We start from the raw sequence: 12824 nt of genomic DNA, 5'->3' as shown, positions 1-12824 counted from the left end.
ACTTAAAGTAATTAACAACAGAATTCAAATAAAATAGCAATCAATCTATGTTCTCGTGATATTCTGAGATATGCAGATGAGCATCTATCCTACTTCTGCTTCATGACGTCTTAAATGAGCTGGATGACTTGCCTGTTTAGCATTCTCAAACATCTTTGTTGTGACAATATTTAATGATGATGATACAACTATTTGATTTGTAACATACAGTAGATCAGGGATAGGCAACTCTGTTCCTGGATTGCGAGGCTCTGTTGCATCCCGCAGTGTGTGTAACCTTCTTTTATGTTTTTAATTTGTACACTTTGTTTGTAAACCTTCTGTCAACGATGGCTTTACAGTGGTGGGGTGTTGGACTGATCTTGTTGATCGTGTACCCGCTACAGATGGACTAAATGATGAAAACGCTGCTGGCTGCGGAATCCAATACAGCAGAGAGTTCCTACTACAATGCAACTCAAACACGAATGCCATTGATATCCCAATGGCCCATATAATCCCTGATTGTCTGCGAGTGGAAAACGTGGGTGTTATGTGAATTCTTTAACAAACTATTTTAGTGTCTCTGTGCGTCTCCCAAAAGGTTGTAAGTCTTTTGGGATTTAAGTAACGGCCAGAGTCCCGGTCTGCATGGTCAGAGATATTTATTCATTGAGAATTCTGCCATCACAATTTCAGAGTCCATCTTTTATACTCATACGTCATACAAAAAGAAATCCCTTCCCTCTGTAGGCGGGCTGTAGTTTTCCACTCTAAAACTGCTCTACTGACCTTCAGTTCACACACACACACATATACACACATGCATACACACATACATACACACACACACACACATATCCTACTCCCTGCTTTACTCAGTTATTGCCGTTCTCACAATATTCTGCACCATGTTTTCATAAGTTTCTCCCCTCCCTAAATTGGGAGGCCTCTTTATCTTAGTTTCTCAGTTGTCTTTGTTGTCTGGCCTGACTCTTACTCACATTGCTAAATAGTGGTACTGCTTGCTCCCACTCACCTACAACTTGGCACTTACTAACCCCACATGTTGACAATAAGATGGTTCACTTCCGTGCGGTGACTCTTGTAGCCTTGGGAATTTCCAAAACACAAACCTAATGTACCCAAACCCTGTCATAAAGGTTGCCTACTAACAAGTAAGAGGGGGAATGTTACCACTGTTACTATTATGTTAACCTGCACCACAACAAATCATCTAACTACAGTAGATTCTATGAGCAAGTGCTCCGTTACTAAATACTAAGAATGTATTGTCCCTACTGGTCAATTTTCTATGAACACCAATGCAAGTGGTCAAAACAAGTAGGGTACGGTCACCGGCAGCAATTCAAATGGCAGTACCAGTACTGTTTGACTCTAAAATGAAGACTGATTAGATTTTTTTGTTATATGTAATAACATAATCATCAGTAATGATGATCAGGCCTATTGACATTTTAGTCCTTTAGCAGACGTTCCTATCCAGAGTGATTAGGGTTAAGTGCCTTGCTCAAGGGCACAGACAGATGTTTTGACCTAGTCGGCTCAGGGTTTCGAACAAGCGACCTCTCAGTTACTGGCCCAACGCTCTTAACCGCTAGGATACCTAATGCCGTGGCCTATCATTACCACTCACCTGAGCCAAACACTTCTCCAACTGGCTCGCTGACTTCCCCACTAACAGTTTTTCAGCTTGCAGCTGTACTTGTAACTGTTGATTGATTTGCCATTGTCACTCTTACAGCTGTTTGTCTAAGACCTCCCACGCCCCCTCTCCCACTTTCCAGCTGTAGGTGACTGGTTCAGCATTAGTGGCGTCCCCTTCATAGGTCAGACTGCAGGAGGTTTTGTTGGAGTTTCAGGAAGAAGTGATTGTGGGTTTAGGGACTGCCTCTGTAAATCCAGGAGAGAGAGACAAAGACAAAGCAGGAAGAAAAGCTTGTGAGGCACTGAATAATCTGCTATTTACAGTGGGGAAAAAAAGTATTTAGTCAGCCACCAATTGTGCAAGTTCTCCCACTTAAAAAGATGAGAGGCCTGTGATTTTCATCATAGGTACACGTCAACTATGACAGACAAAATGAGAAAAGAAAATCCAGAAAATCACATTGTAGGATTTTTAATGAATTTATTTGCAAATTATGGTGGAAAATAAGTATTTGGTCAATAACAAAAGTTTCTCAATACTTTGTTGGCAATGACACAGGTCAAACGTTTTCTGTAAGTCTTCACAAGGTTTTCACACACTGTTGCTGGTATTTTGGCCCATTCCTCCATGCAGATCTCCTCTAGAGCAGTGATGTTTTGGGGCTGTCGCTGGGCAACACTGACTTTCAACTCCCTCCAAAGATTTTCTATGGGGTTGAGATCTGGAGACTGGCTAGGCCACTCCAGGACCTTGAAATGCTTCTTACGAAGCCACTCCTTCGTTGCCCGGGCAGTGTGTTTGGGATCATTGTCATGCTGAAAGACCCAGCCACGTTTCATCTTCAATGCCCTTGCTGATGGAAGGAAGTTTTCACTCAAAATCTCACGATACATGGCCCCATTCATTCTTTCCTTTACACGGATCAGTCGTCCTGGTCCCTTTGCAGAAAAACAGCCCCAAAGCATGATGTTTCCACCCCCATGCTTCACAGTAGGTATGGTGTTCTTTGGATGCAACTCAGCATTCTTTGTCCTCCAAACACGACGAGTTGAGTTTTTACCAAAAAGTTCTATTTTGGTTTCATCTGACCATATGACATTCTCCCAATCCTCTTCTGGATCATCCAAATGCACTCTAGCAAACTTCAGACGGGCCTGGACACATCTTGCACTGCAGGATTTGAGTCCCTGGCGGCGTAGTGTGTTACTGATGGTTGGCTTTGTTACTTTGGTCCCAGCTCTCTGCAGGTCATTCACTAGGTCCCCCCGTGTGGTTCTGGGATTTTTGCTCACCGTTCTTGTGATCACTTTGACCCCACAGGGTGAGATCTTGCGTGGAGCCCCAGATCGAGGGAGATTATCAGTGGTCTTGTATGTCTTCCATTTCCTAATAATTGCTCCCACAGTTGATTTCTTCAAACCAAGCTGCTTACCTATTGCAGATTCAGTCTTCCCAGCCTGGTGCAGGTCTACAATTTTGTTTCTGGTGTCCTTTGACAGCTCTTTGGTCTTGGCCATAGTGGAGTTTGGAGTGTGACTGTTTGAGGTTGTGGACAGGTGTCTTTCATACTGATAACAAGTTCAAACAGGTGCCATTAATACAGGTAACGAGTGGAGGACAGAGGAGCCTCTTAAAGAAGAAGTTACAGGTCTGTGAGAGCCAGAAATCTTGCTTGTTTGTAGGTGACCAAATACTTATTTTCCACCATAATTTGCAAATAAATTCATTAAAAATCCTACAATGTGATTTTCTGGATTTTGTTTTCTCAATTTGTCTGTCATAGTTGACGTGTACCTATGATGAAAATTACAGGCCTCTCTCATCTTTTTAAGTGGGAGAACTTGCACAATTGGTGGCTGACTAAATACTTTTTTCCCCCAGTGTAATATAGAGGCACACACACACACACACACACAGCAATACTGCAAGAATTGGAACAAACATGCGCACACACACTGATAACAGATCATATATAAAGTATATTTCTTTCACCTATCAGGTTAGTAAAAAATGTGATCACTGTCAGAGGTCAAAATAAGAAAAGAAAATATAGAACTCAACTCCTTTATTGAAACAATATAAATATCAAACACCTCAAATCCACAAAGTATTGGCAGTATATGCAGGCTGGAATTCAATCGTTGCAGATAAAATATTTTTAACACACTGCGCTTTGAAGTGCATTTGTTTATCACAGCAGCATGTCTCGGAAGGAAGGAGTTGACACTTGATTTAGGAATCGTCAGTCCTGTGGTGTGATCCGTTTAGTGAACCTGGCTGAGAAAGTAATCCAGTGCATGCAAAGAGACTGATCTCTAAGTCTAGTGTCAACTAGTCCCTTTCCCTAGCTCAGTATTCATAGATCTGAAGGGTTCAGATAGGGATACGTACAGTATGTTGATGATGGCTCAGCACAGCTCTATACGGACCTTCCTCTGTATTGCTTTCACCAATCAAGTTTGGAAAAAATACATTCTTAAGGCAAAGTGCTGAAACAGAATTGGTGTTCAGATGTTGTGTGTACATGGACAACACAAGCATTCAGTCATCAACACACCACTACAGTGTGAGGTCTGGAGTTTAAACAGGGATACATACAATGATTGTACAAGTACAGGTTTTTGCATGTGCCAGGACTCCATTTTAGAACAGTCCAGTCCCAAAATAAAGCAATGTGGCTGGTCTTAATTCATAACATCTTCTTCTGTAACATAATTACCTGAGACATACTAGTAAACAAACTAAAACCTGGGATATTCCCAGGTTAGTTGTCTTTCCCAACAAATGTTCTTACCAATCTGGTGGCAACTAGTGAACATCGCCGTTACTCCTTACTTTGGTCCATCACAGATTGATGTACAGATATGAGAATTGTTTTATTAAAATCCAGGTGACAAAATTATATTGTGAAAACAGATACGCTCAGATATACAGTGCTGCTTGAAAGTATGTGAGACCTTTTTTCCGTTTTTACCATGAAATCTTATTTTAATCAGAACCAGTCTTTGTGATCTGACATAACAGGTTTATATTTACCAATACCATATGTTGGTGTAGAGGAAATCATGTGTGTAGTAGAAAAACAAAATTAAAAAGGAATTAGTGCAGGTGCAAAAATAAGTGAACCCCAAGTTGCATTGGTTAAATCAAGTAGGTAAGTAGAATCAGGTGGGTAAATAATTAGCTACCAAATGAACCAATCAAAGGAGAGATCATTGGGAAAGAGTTTGGGCGGGACTCTGATAAATAGAGATAAGAAACCTGGTCAGTTTGGTGTTACCCATCCAGGTGAATGCAAAGCACACCATGCCGAGAGGAAAGGAGATCGCAGAGGACATCAGGATGAGGGTAGAGGGAGCACATCAGTCTGGGGAAGGCTATAAAATAATCAGTCCACTGTGAGGCAAATCATTTACAAATGGAGAGCATTTAACATGACAGCAACTCGGCCTAGAAGTGGACGCCCTTCCAAAATATCCCCAAGAGCCACGAGAACAATAATAAATCAGGGTAAAAGCCAACCCAAACATACCATCTAGAGATTTGCAGACCTCCCTTGCTGCATCTCTGGTAACTGTGCATGCTTCAACAATAAGAACACTGAATCGAAATGTCATTCATGGGAGGGTTGCTAGGAAGAAGCCTCTGCTGTCAAAAAAAAACCCAGTCTTAACTTTGCCAGAGACCACCTGGACAAACCTGAAGGTTTCTGGAAGTCCAGTCTCTGGACCGATGAGTCCAAAATTTACCTTTTTGGTCACAATCAACACCGCTATTTTTGGCGCAAACCCAATGCTGCCTACCACCAAAATAACCTTATCCCAACAGTCAAGCATGGTGGTGGGAATGTCAAGATCTGGGGCTGCTTTTCCTCCTCTGGACCTGGATGACTCCACATCATTAAGGGAACCATGAATTATAAGGTATACCAGGAGATTCTTGAACAGAATGTCAGGCCATCAGTCAAGGAGATAAAGCTGGGACGAAAATGGGTCTTCCAACAAGACAACGACCCAAAGCATTCAAGCAAATCTACCAAAGAATGGCTCAGGAGAAAGAAGATTTGTGTTTTGGATTGGGCAAGTCAAAGTCCTGACCAAGTCAAAGTCCTGACCTAAATCCAATCGAGATGCTGTGACAGGACCTGAAGCGGGCAGTTCATGCCAGAAACCCCTCAAACCTCACTCAATTGGCTGAATTCTGTAAGGAGGAGTGTGCAAAAATCACTCAAAACAGATGTCAGACTGATTTTACTGGCTATAGGAGACGTTTAGTCCAAGTTACCGCTGCTAATGGAGGTGCCACAAGCTATTGACTGAAGGGGTTCACATATTTTTGGACACATCAAATCTGAGTTACTGTTAAATAAACAATGAAAATATCATTTCTTTTTTGTTTGTCATTTACTTGAATGTCTTTATTACGAATTGGGGTTTAGATAAGGATTTTATGTTTATTTTAATATTTTATAGCAAAAATAATGACAGCCCTGTAGGGTTCACATATTTTCAAGCAGCACTGTATACCATAGGGAAATTTGAAGGAATATTTAGGTATTAAAACAAATAGACATGCACCATTGTTGTTAGTAATACAACATCTCAGTACTGCAGAGCACTCTCTTTACAAGGCAGATGAGGATGAGCTCTACCTCTCAGGCCTGGTTCCTCTCAACCAACTATCTCCCTACACTAGACTTTGCCTATTGTGGGGGTTGGCATAAAATACTCTGAGAAAAATAACTATAACAATAACAACCTGTACAAATTCCTTGATATATGTCAAGTGAAGGCTTGAAGAATTAGTAAATTATGAAATGATATAAGACATTCACAAGCTGCGATTTAAAACAGAAAGTGGAGTGGGTTGGCATAAAGCGCTCTGGGGAAAATACCTGAAAAGGTATCATACAACCACAAAGTGATTGATACTATGGCTTCAAACAACAAAAACAACCTGCACAAATTGATGGAGATTTGTAAAGACGAGGTATGAATAGTGAGAAAGGGTAAGAATCTCTTGTTTTTGTCAATCACCAAATGTTCTGAGATACAAATATTGGCCTCAAATGTCTGAAGTACTGTAAGTTCATAAAGCACACGGCTCATCACATTATACAGTGAGCTCCAAAATTGTTGGGACAGTCACACGTGTTTTGGTTGTTTTGGCTTTGTACTCCAGCACTTTGGATTTTAAATGACACAATGACTATGAGGTTAAAGTGCAGACTGACTGTCAGCTTTAATTTGAGGGTATTCTCATCCATATCGGGTTAAAGCTGACAGTCTACACTTTAACCTTATAGTCATTATCTAATTTCAAATCCAAAGTGCTGGAGTACAGAGCCAAAATAACAAAAGATGTCTCTGTGCCAATACTTTGTAGCTCACTGTACTTCATCTGATTGAATGCAAGTTACTATGTGCAATATTTGCCTATTTTCCATTTTAAATGTATAGTACATTAAAAACATCTCCAACAGTTTCTCTCTTCTTGGTCGTTTGTCTCAATGTAACAGACATGGAGGCATGTACTGAGAGCCTTCAAACCCCATTTTTGTGGTCCTCAGTTCACCACCAGGAAGACCACCACCTGGAAGGAAGCAATAGAGATCAGAGCTCATCAGACAAAACATTACTAATGACTAGGACCAGGAGTTTTTCCCTGGTCAGGTCACATGGTCTGGAAAAACTCTTGGTCTTATGTTATAAATACAGCAGCTTTGTTTACAAATTGCAGGTCAGATTTCTCTCAGGTAGCCTAGACTCTAGAGTATGTTATGACATCATGGCTGGGTTTGTTTTGTTGAAGCGACAAAACAAAACATACAAAGTAAACAAAATGACGAAACTGACACTGAGTCTGGCTTTAAGAATGCCAACACCAATCTCACCTCTTCAATGTTTGACTTTCATGGCATCCAAATTAAAAGAAAAATCCCACATGTTGATCACACACATAATAACAATGTAATAACAATGTGAGCACTTCCAAATGCTTTCTTAATAAATCTTGTGGTTACTGTCTTTCTCAGACTCAGACTTACCATCCTAAAACACTGGATTATTTACAGTCTGTCTTCATACTCCATCAACGGTGTGGTTTCTGGCAAGAAAACACACAACAGAAGAGTTGGACTTAATCATACATACACATGCAGGTAAGCACGCATGTGCACACACATCCCTGGTCTCCCTTCACACCCTCACAAGCTACAACAATCAAACAGTACAGGGATTCCCTAGTTTGTCTATTCTGGACCACAAACTTGCTCTATCAATCCTCAAGGTAAACAACAACATAGTAGATGGCAGAATTCCAGGTGAATGCCACTGTGTCTTACCCTCAGGCTTTGACTCATCTTTAGGACTGTTGGATCCACTGGGTTCATCTGCTAATGAGAACAGAAGGACAAACTTGTTCTAATGAGATCATTTCTAGTAACCCTCTAGATCACGTGTCAAACTCATTCCATGGAGTGCCGAGTGTCTGCGGGTTTTCACTCCTCCCTTGTACTTGATTGATGAATTAAGGTCACTAATTAGTAAAGAACTCGCCTCACCTGGTTGTCTAGGTCTTAATTGAAAGGAAAAAAACAAAAGCCCTCAGACACTGAGCCCTTCATGGAATGAGTTTGACACCCCTGTTCTAGATGAACCCTCTATCCTTATAATACACAGTATAATGTTACAGGCATCAAATCATCCAGGACAAATATGGGTTGAGTGTAATGTAACTCCCAGAGCACTCTGTTACCGGGTCAACTATCTGCTTAAGTTTCATACACACCTCCCTTCTCCTGCCCCTTTTCAGCTTTGTCTGCGTCGTCTTCCCCTGTTTTGGGGTTGGCAGTTAACGGAACCGTAACCACTGCAGAATCACACGTAGAAGGAAAACATTAACTACAGCCTCTCTCATACTGCATCAAACACTGCTTAAAGCTACGATATGTAACTTTTTGGGCGACCCAGCCAAATTCACATAGAAATGTGAGTTATAGATCTTTCATTCCCGTTGTAAGCAAGTCTAAGAAGCGGTAAACCTGTTCTATTTCTATGCTTCCCGTTTTGGTTTTGTACACCAGATTCAAACAGCTGAATATACAATATTTTTGGTTATGGAAAAATATATTTCACAGCGGTTTAGATGGTACAATGATTCTCTACACAATGACTGCTTGTTTTTTCACAAACTGAAATTAGGTAAACTATTAGAATTTTATCAACCAGGAAACTTAGTAATTTCTGTATAGTACATCTTTAAAGAAGTTACTTCTGCTTTTTACAGTCTGAAATTAACTGGATGACTTGCCTTGTTCTGGCTGGACTACATCACTGCCTTTAGTTGAGGAGAAGAGAAGAGAGAAAAGTTGAGCTTAACATTCTCATACACAGACCACATTAGTATTTGTTGTGTTCACTTCTGGATGACAATGAAAAGGATGCTAAGTGGCAGAATTCCAGGTGAATGCCACTGTGCCTTACCATCAGGCTCTGACTTCTCTTTAGGACTACCGGATCCGCTGGCTTCAGCTCCTAAGGAGAACAGAAGGACAAACTTTTTCTAATTAGATCATTTCTAGTAACCCTCTAGATCACGTGTCACACTCATTCCATGGAGGGCCGAGTGTCTGCGGGTTTTCACTCCTCCCTTGTACTTGATTGATGAATTAAGGTCACTAATTAGTAAAGAACTCCCCTCACCTGGTTGTCTAGGTTTTAATTGAAAGGAAAAACCAAAAACCCTCGGACACTAAGCCCTTCATGGAATGAGTTTGACACCCCTGTTCTAGATGAACCCTCTATCCTTATAATACACAGTATAATGTATTTAGCATTTAAGAATCTGTCAGTTACAGGAATCAAATCATCAGGACAAATATGGTTGGAGTTCACTGTAACTTCCAGAGCACTCTGTTACCGGGTAAACTATCCGCTTAAGTTTCATACACACCTCCCTTCTCCTGCCCCTTTTCAGCTTTGTCTGCGTCGTCTTCCCCTGTTTTGGGGTTGGCCGTTTGTGGAACCTTAACCCCTGCAGAATCACACGTAGAAGGAAAACATTAACTACAGCCTCTCTCCTACTGCATCAAACACTGCTTAAAGCTACGATATGTAACTTTTTGGGCGACCCAGCCAAATTCACATAGAAATGTGAGTTATAGATCTTTCATTCCCGTTGTAAGCAAGTCTAAGAAGTGGTAAATCTGTTCTATTTCTATGCTTCCTGTTTCAGTTTTGTACACCAGCTTCAAACAGCTGAATATACAATATTTTTGGTTATGGAAAATATATTTCACAGCGGTTTAGATGGTACAATGATTCTCTACACAATGACTGCTTGTTTTTTCATATAAACTGAAATTAGGTAAACTATTAGAATTTTATCAACCAGGAAACTTAGTGATTTCTGTATAATACATCTTTAAAGAAGTTACTTCTGCTTTATACAGTCTTAAATTAACTGGATGACTTGCCTTGTTTTGGCTGGACTCCATCACTGCCTTTAGCTGAGGAGAAGAGAGAAAAGTTGAGCTTAACATTCTCATACACAGACCACATTAGTATTTGTTGTGTTCACTTCTGGATGACAATGAAAAGGATGCTAAGTGGCAGAATTCCAGGTGAATGCCACTGTGCCTTACCATCAGGCTCTGACTTCTCTTTAGGACTACCGGATCCGCTGGCTTCAGCTGCTAAGGAGAACAGAAATACAAACTTTCTCTAATCTGATCATTTGAAAGAAACACTCCTATGCTTATAATACACAGTATATTATATTTAACCTTTAAGAATCAGTCGGTTACAGCAGTGTTTTCCCTAGGACTTTTTCAGCAGTGGTAGACGGGGGGCATTGCTACTAGTGTTAGCGCAATGACATGCTACACTACATGACCAAAGGTATCTAGACACCTGCTTGTCAAACATTTCATTCCAAAATCATGGGCATTAATATGGAGTTGGTCCCGCCTTTGCTGCTATAACAGCCTCCACTGTTCTGGGAAGGCTTTCCACTAGATGTTGGAACATTGCTGCAGGGACTTGCTTCCATTCAGCCACAAGAGCATTAGTGAGGTCGGCACTGATGTTGGGCGATTAGGCCTGGCTCGTGATGTGGAAAATTATCACTATACTTATTAAAAATCAAAGTTCTTCCAGAGTTTTTGTAGAATCAAGATAGACTTTATTACATAGAGTAACGGAAGCCGAGCTGGTCTGCAGAGCACCTCCCGTCTACCTCTCAGCTCTCCGTTTATATAGTCATATTCACATACATCTTAGCTTAAAGCCCCTCCCTCTTGGGTTCCCCCACCACCATCCTCAGTTTCCCCCTCTCTACCGCTCCGCCCACTTCCTTAGTCTATGATAGCGGCTAAATTGGACTTTTATTCAGTTTAGAATCAATAGTAGTATAATCAATCACGCCCTTGTCATGCAAAAACAATCATGTTCAGTTTAAACTCTGTTCAACCCCGGCTCACCCTGGCTTGACCTGAAGATTGATTGTTGGACATGACAGGTCCACACTCAATCTTTCAAACATACCCAAACCCACTCCTCTCTTCCCTCCCGTCATGCTGTAATTACTCATGATTAGTCTAAACTCTGTTCAACTCTGGCTCCACTCTCTCTACTTTGTTTGAGGAGAGAGTCAAAAGGCAACAGTCTGGTTTCAGTCTCCAATAAGGTAAGACAGCCATGGATTAGGTAAGAGCAAAGAATTCGACCCAAGGTCAGATCCACACTTCACACACACACAAACCCAGTGAAAGGAACCAATCATGTTCCCGCCCAGCATCAGAGAGCACCCATGTCTAATTCTGACTCCATGTTCGTCATGTTTGTGATAAACAGAGTTAATCTCATAGTTTACTAAAAAATCTTCTTAACTCGCAGTCGGCGTTCCAATTCATCCCAAAGGTGTTCAATGGGGTTGAGGTCAGGGCTCTGTGCAGGCCTGTCAAGTTCTTCCACACCGACCTCAACAAACCATTTCTGCATGGACCTCGCTTTGTGCACGGGGGCATTGTCATGCTGAAACATGAAAGGGCCTTCCCCAAACTGTTTCCACAAAGGTGGAAGCACAGAATCGTCTAGAATATCATTGTATGCTGTTCACTGGAACTAAGGGGCCTAGCCCGAACCATAAAAAAAACTTGCCCCAGACCATTATTCCTCCTGCACCAAACTTTACAGTTGGCACTATGCATTGGGGCAGGTTGCGTTCTCCTGGCATTCGCCAAACCCCGATTTGTCCGTCAGACTGCCAGATGGTGAAGCGTGATTCGTCACTCCAGAGAACGCGTTTCCACAGCTCCAGAGTCCAATGGCGGTGAACTTTACACCACTCCAGCTGACACTTGGCAATGTGCATGCTGATCTTAGGCTTGTGTGCAGCTGCTCGGCCATGGAAACCCATTTCATGAAGCTCCCAAAGAACAGTTCTTGTGCTGACGTTGCTTCCAGAGGCAGTTTGGAACTCGGTAGTGAGTGTTGCAACCGAGGACAGACTATTTTTACACGCTACGCGCTTCAGCACTCGCCGGTCCCGTTCTGTGAGCTTGTGTGGCCTACCACTTCGTGGCTGAGCCGTTATTGCTCCTAGACGTTTCCACTTCACAATAACAGCACTTAGTTGACCGGGACAGCTCTAGCCAGGCAGAAATTTGACGAACTGACTTGTTGGAAAGGTGGCATCCTATGACGGTGCCACGTTGAAATTCACTGAGCTCTTCAGTAAGGCCATTCTACTGCCAATATTTGTCTATGGAGATTGCATGGCTGTGTCCTCGATTGTATACACCTGTCAGCAATGGGTGTGGCTGAAATAGCTTAATCCACTAATTTGAAGGGGTGTCCACATACGTTTCTATATATAGTGTAGCTGTTCCCATAGACTTCAGGTTATTGAGCCAATGACTATCCATTTAAAAGCATCTTGGCAAAAATATATACATAAAAAAAATACATCAACAATTCAGCAGCGGTGAATCAAGGAACCAAATCATCAGGACAAATATGGTTTGAGTGTACTGTAACTGCCAGAGCACTCTGTTACCGGGTAAACTATCCGCTTAAGTTTCATACACACCTCCATTCCCCTGCCCCTTTCCATCTTTGTCTGCATCGTCTTTCCCTGTTTTGGGGTTGGCCGTTTGTGAAACCGTAACCCCTGC

The 12824-nt window shown here is 41.7% G+C and overlaps 1 protein-coding gene across 1 annotated transcript in view; it reads right to left on the bottom strand.

The window, feature by feature from the left end:
• Window positions 1–12824, bottom strand: part of LOC311109876 (uncharacterized protein) — a 310257-nt gene that overhangs the window by 91477 nt on the left and 205956 nt on the right. Inside the window, exons 12-17 of the mRNA XM_084152890.1 lie at window positions 12740–12820; window positions 10293–10343; window positions 10125–10157; window positions 9602–9682; window positions 9133–9183; window positions 8960–8986 (exon numbers count right to left, since the gene is read on the bottom strand). Of these exons, the coding sequence (XP_084009016.1) occupies window positions 8960–8986; window positions 9133–9183; window positions 9602–9682; window positions 10125–10157; window positions 10293–10343; window positions 12740–12820 (324 nt within the window). The remainder of the gene's footprint in view (window positions 1–8959; window positions 8987–9132; window positions 9184–9601; window positions 9683–10124; window positions 10158–10292; window positions 10344–12739; window positions 12821–12824) is intronic.

The sequence above is a fragment of the Coregonus lavaretus genome (genome assembly GCF_964263955.1).
Source record: "Coregonus lavaretus genome assembly, chromosome: 35".
Classification (NCBI taxonomy): Eukaryota; Metazoa; Chordata; class Actinopteri; order Salmoniformes; family Salmonidae; genus Coregonus; species Coregonus lavaretus.
The sequence above is the reverse complement of the archived record's forward strand: the minus strand, read 5'-3'. Positions and strand labels throughout refer to the sequence as shown.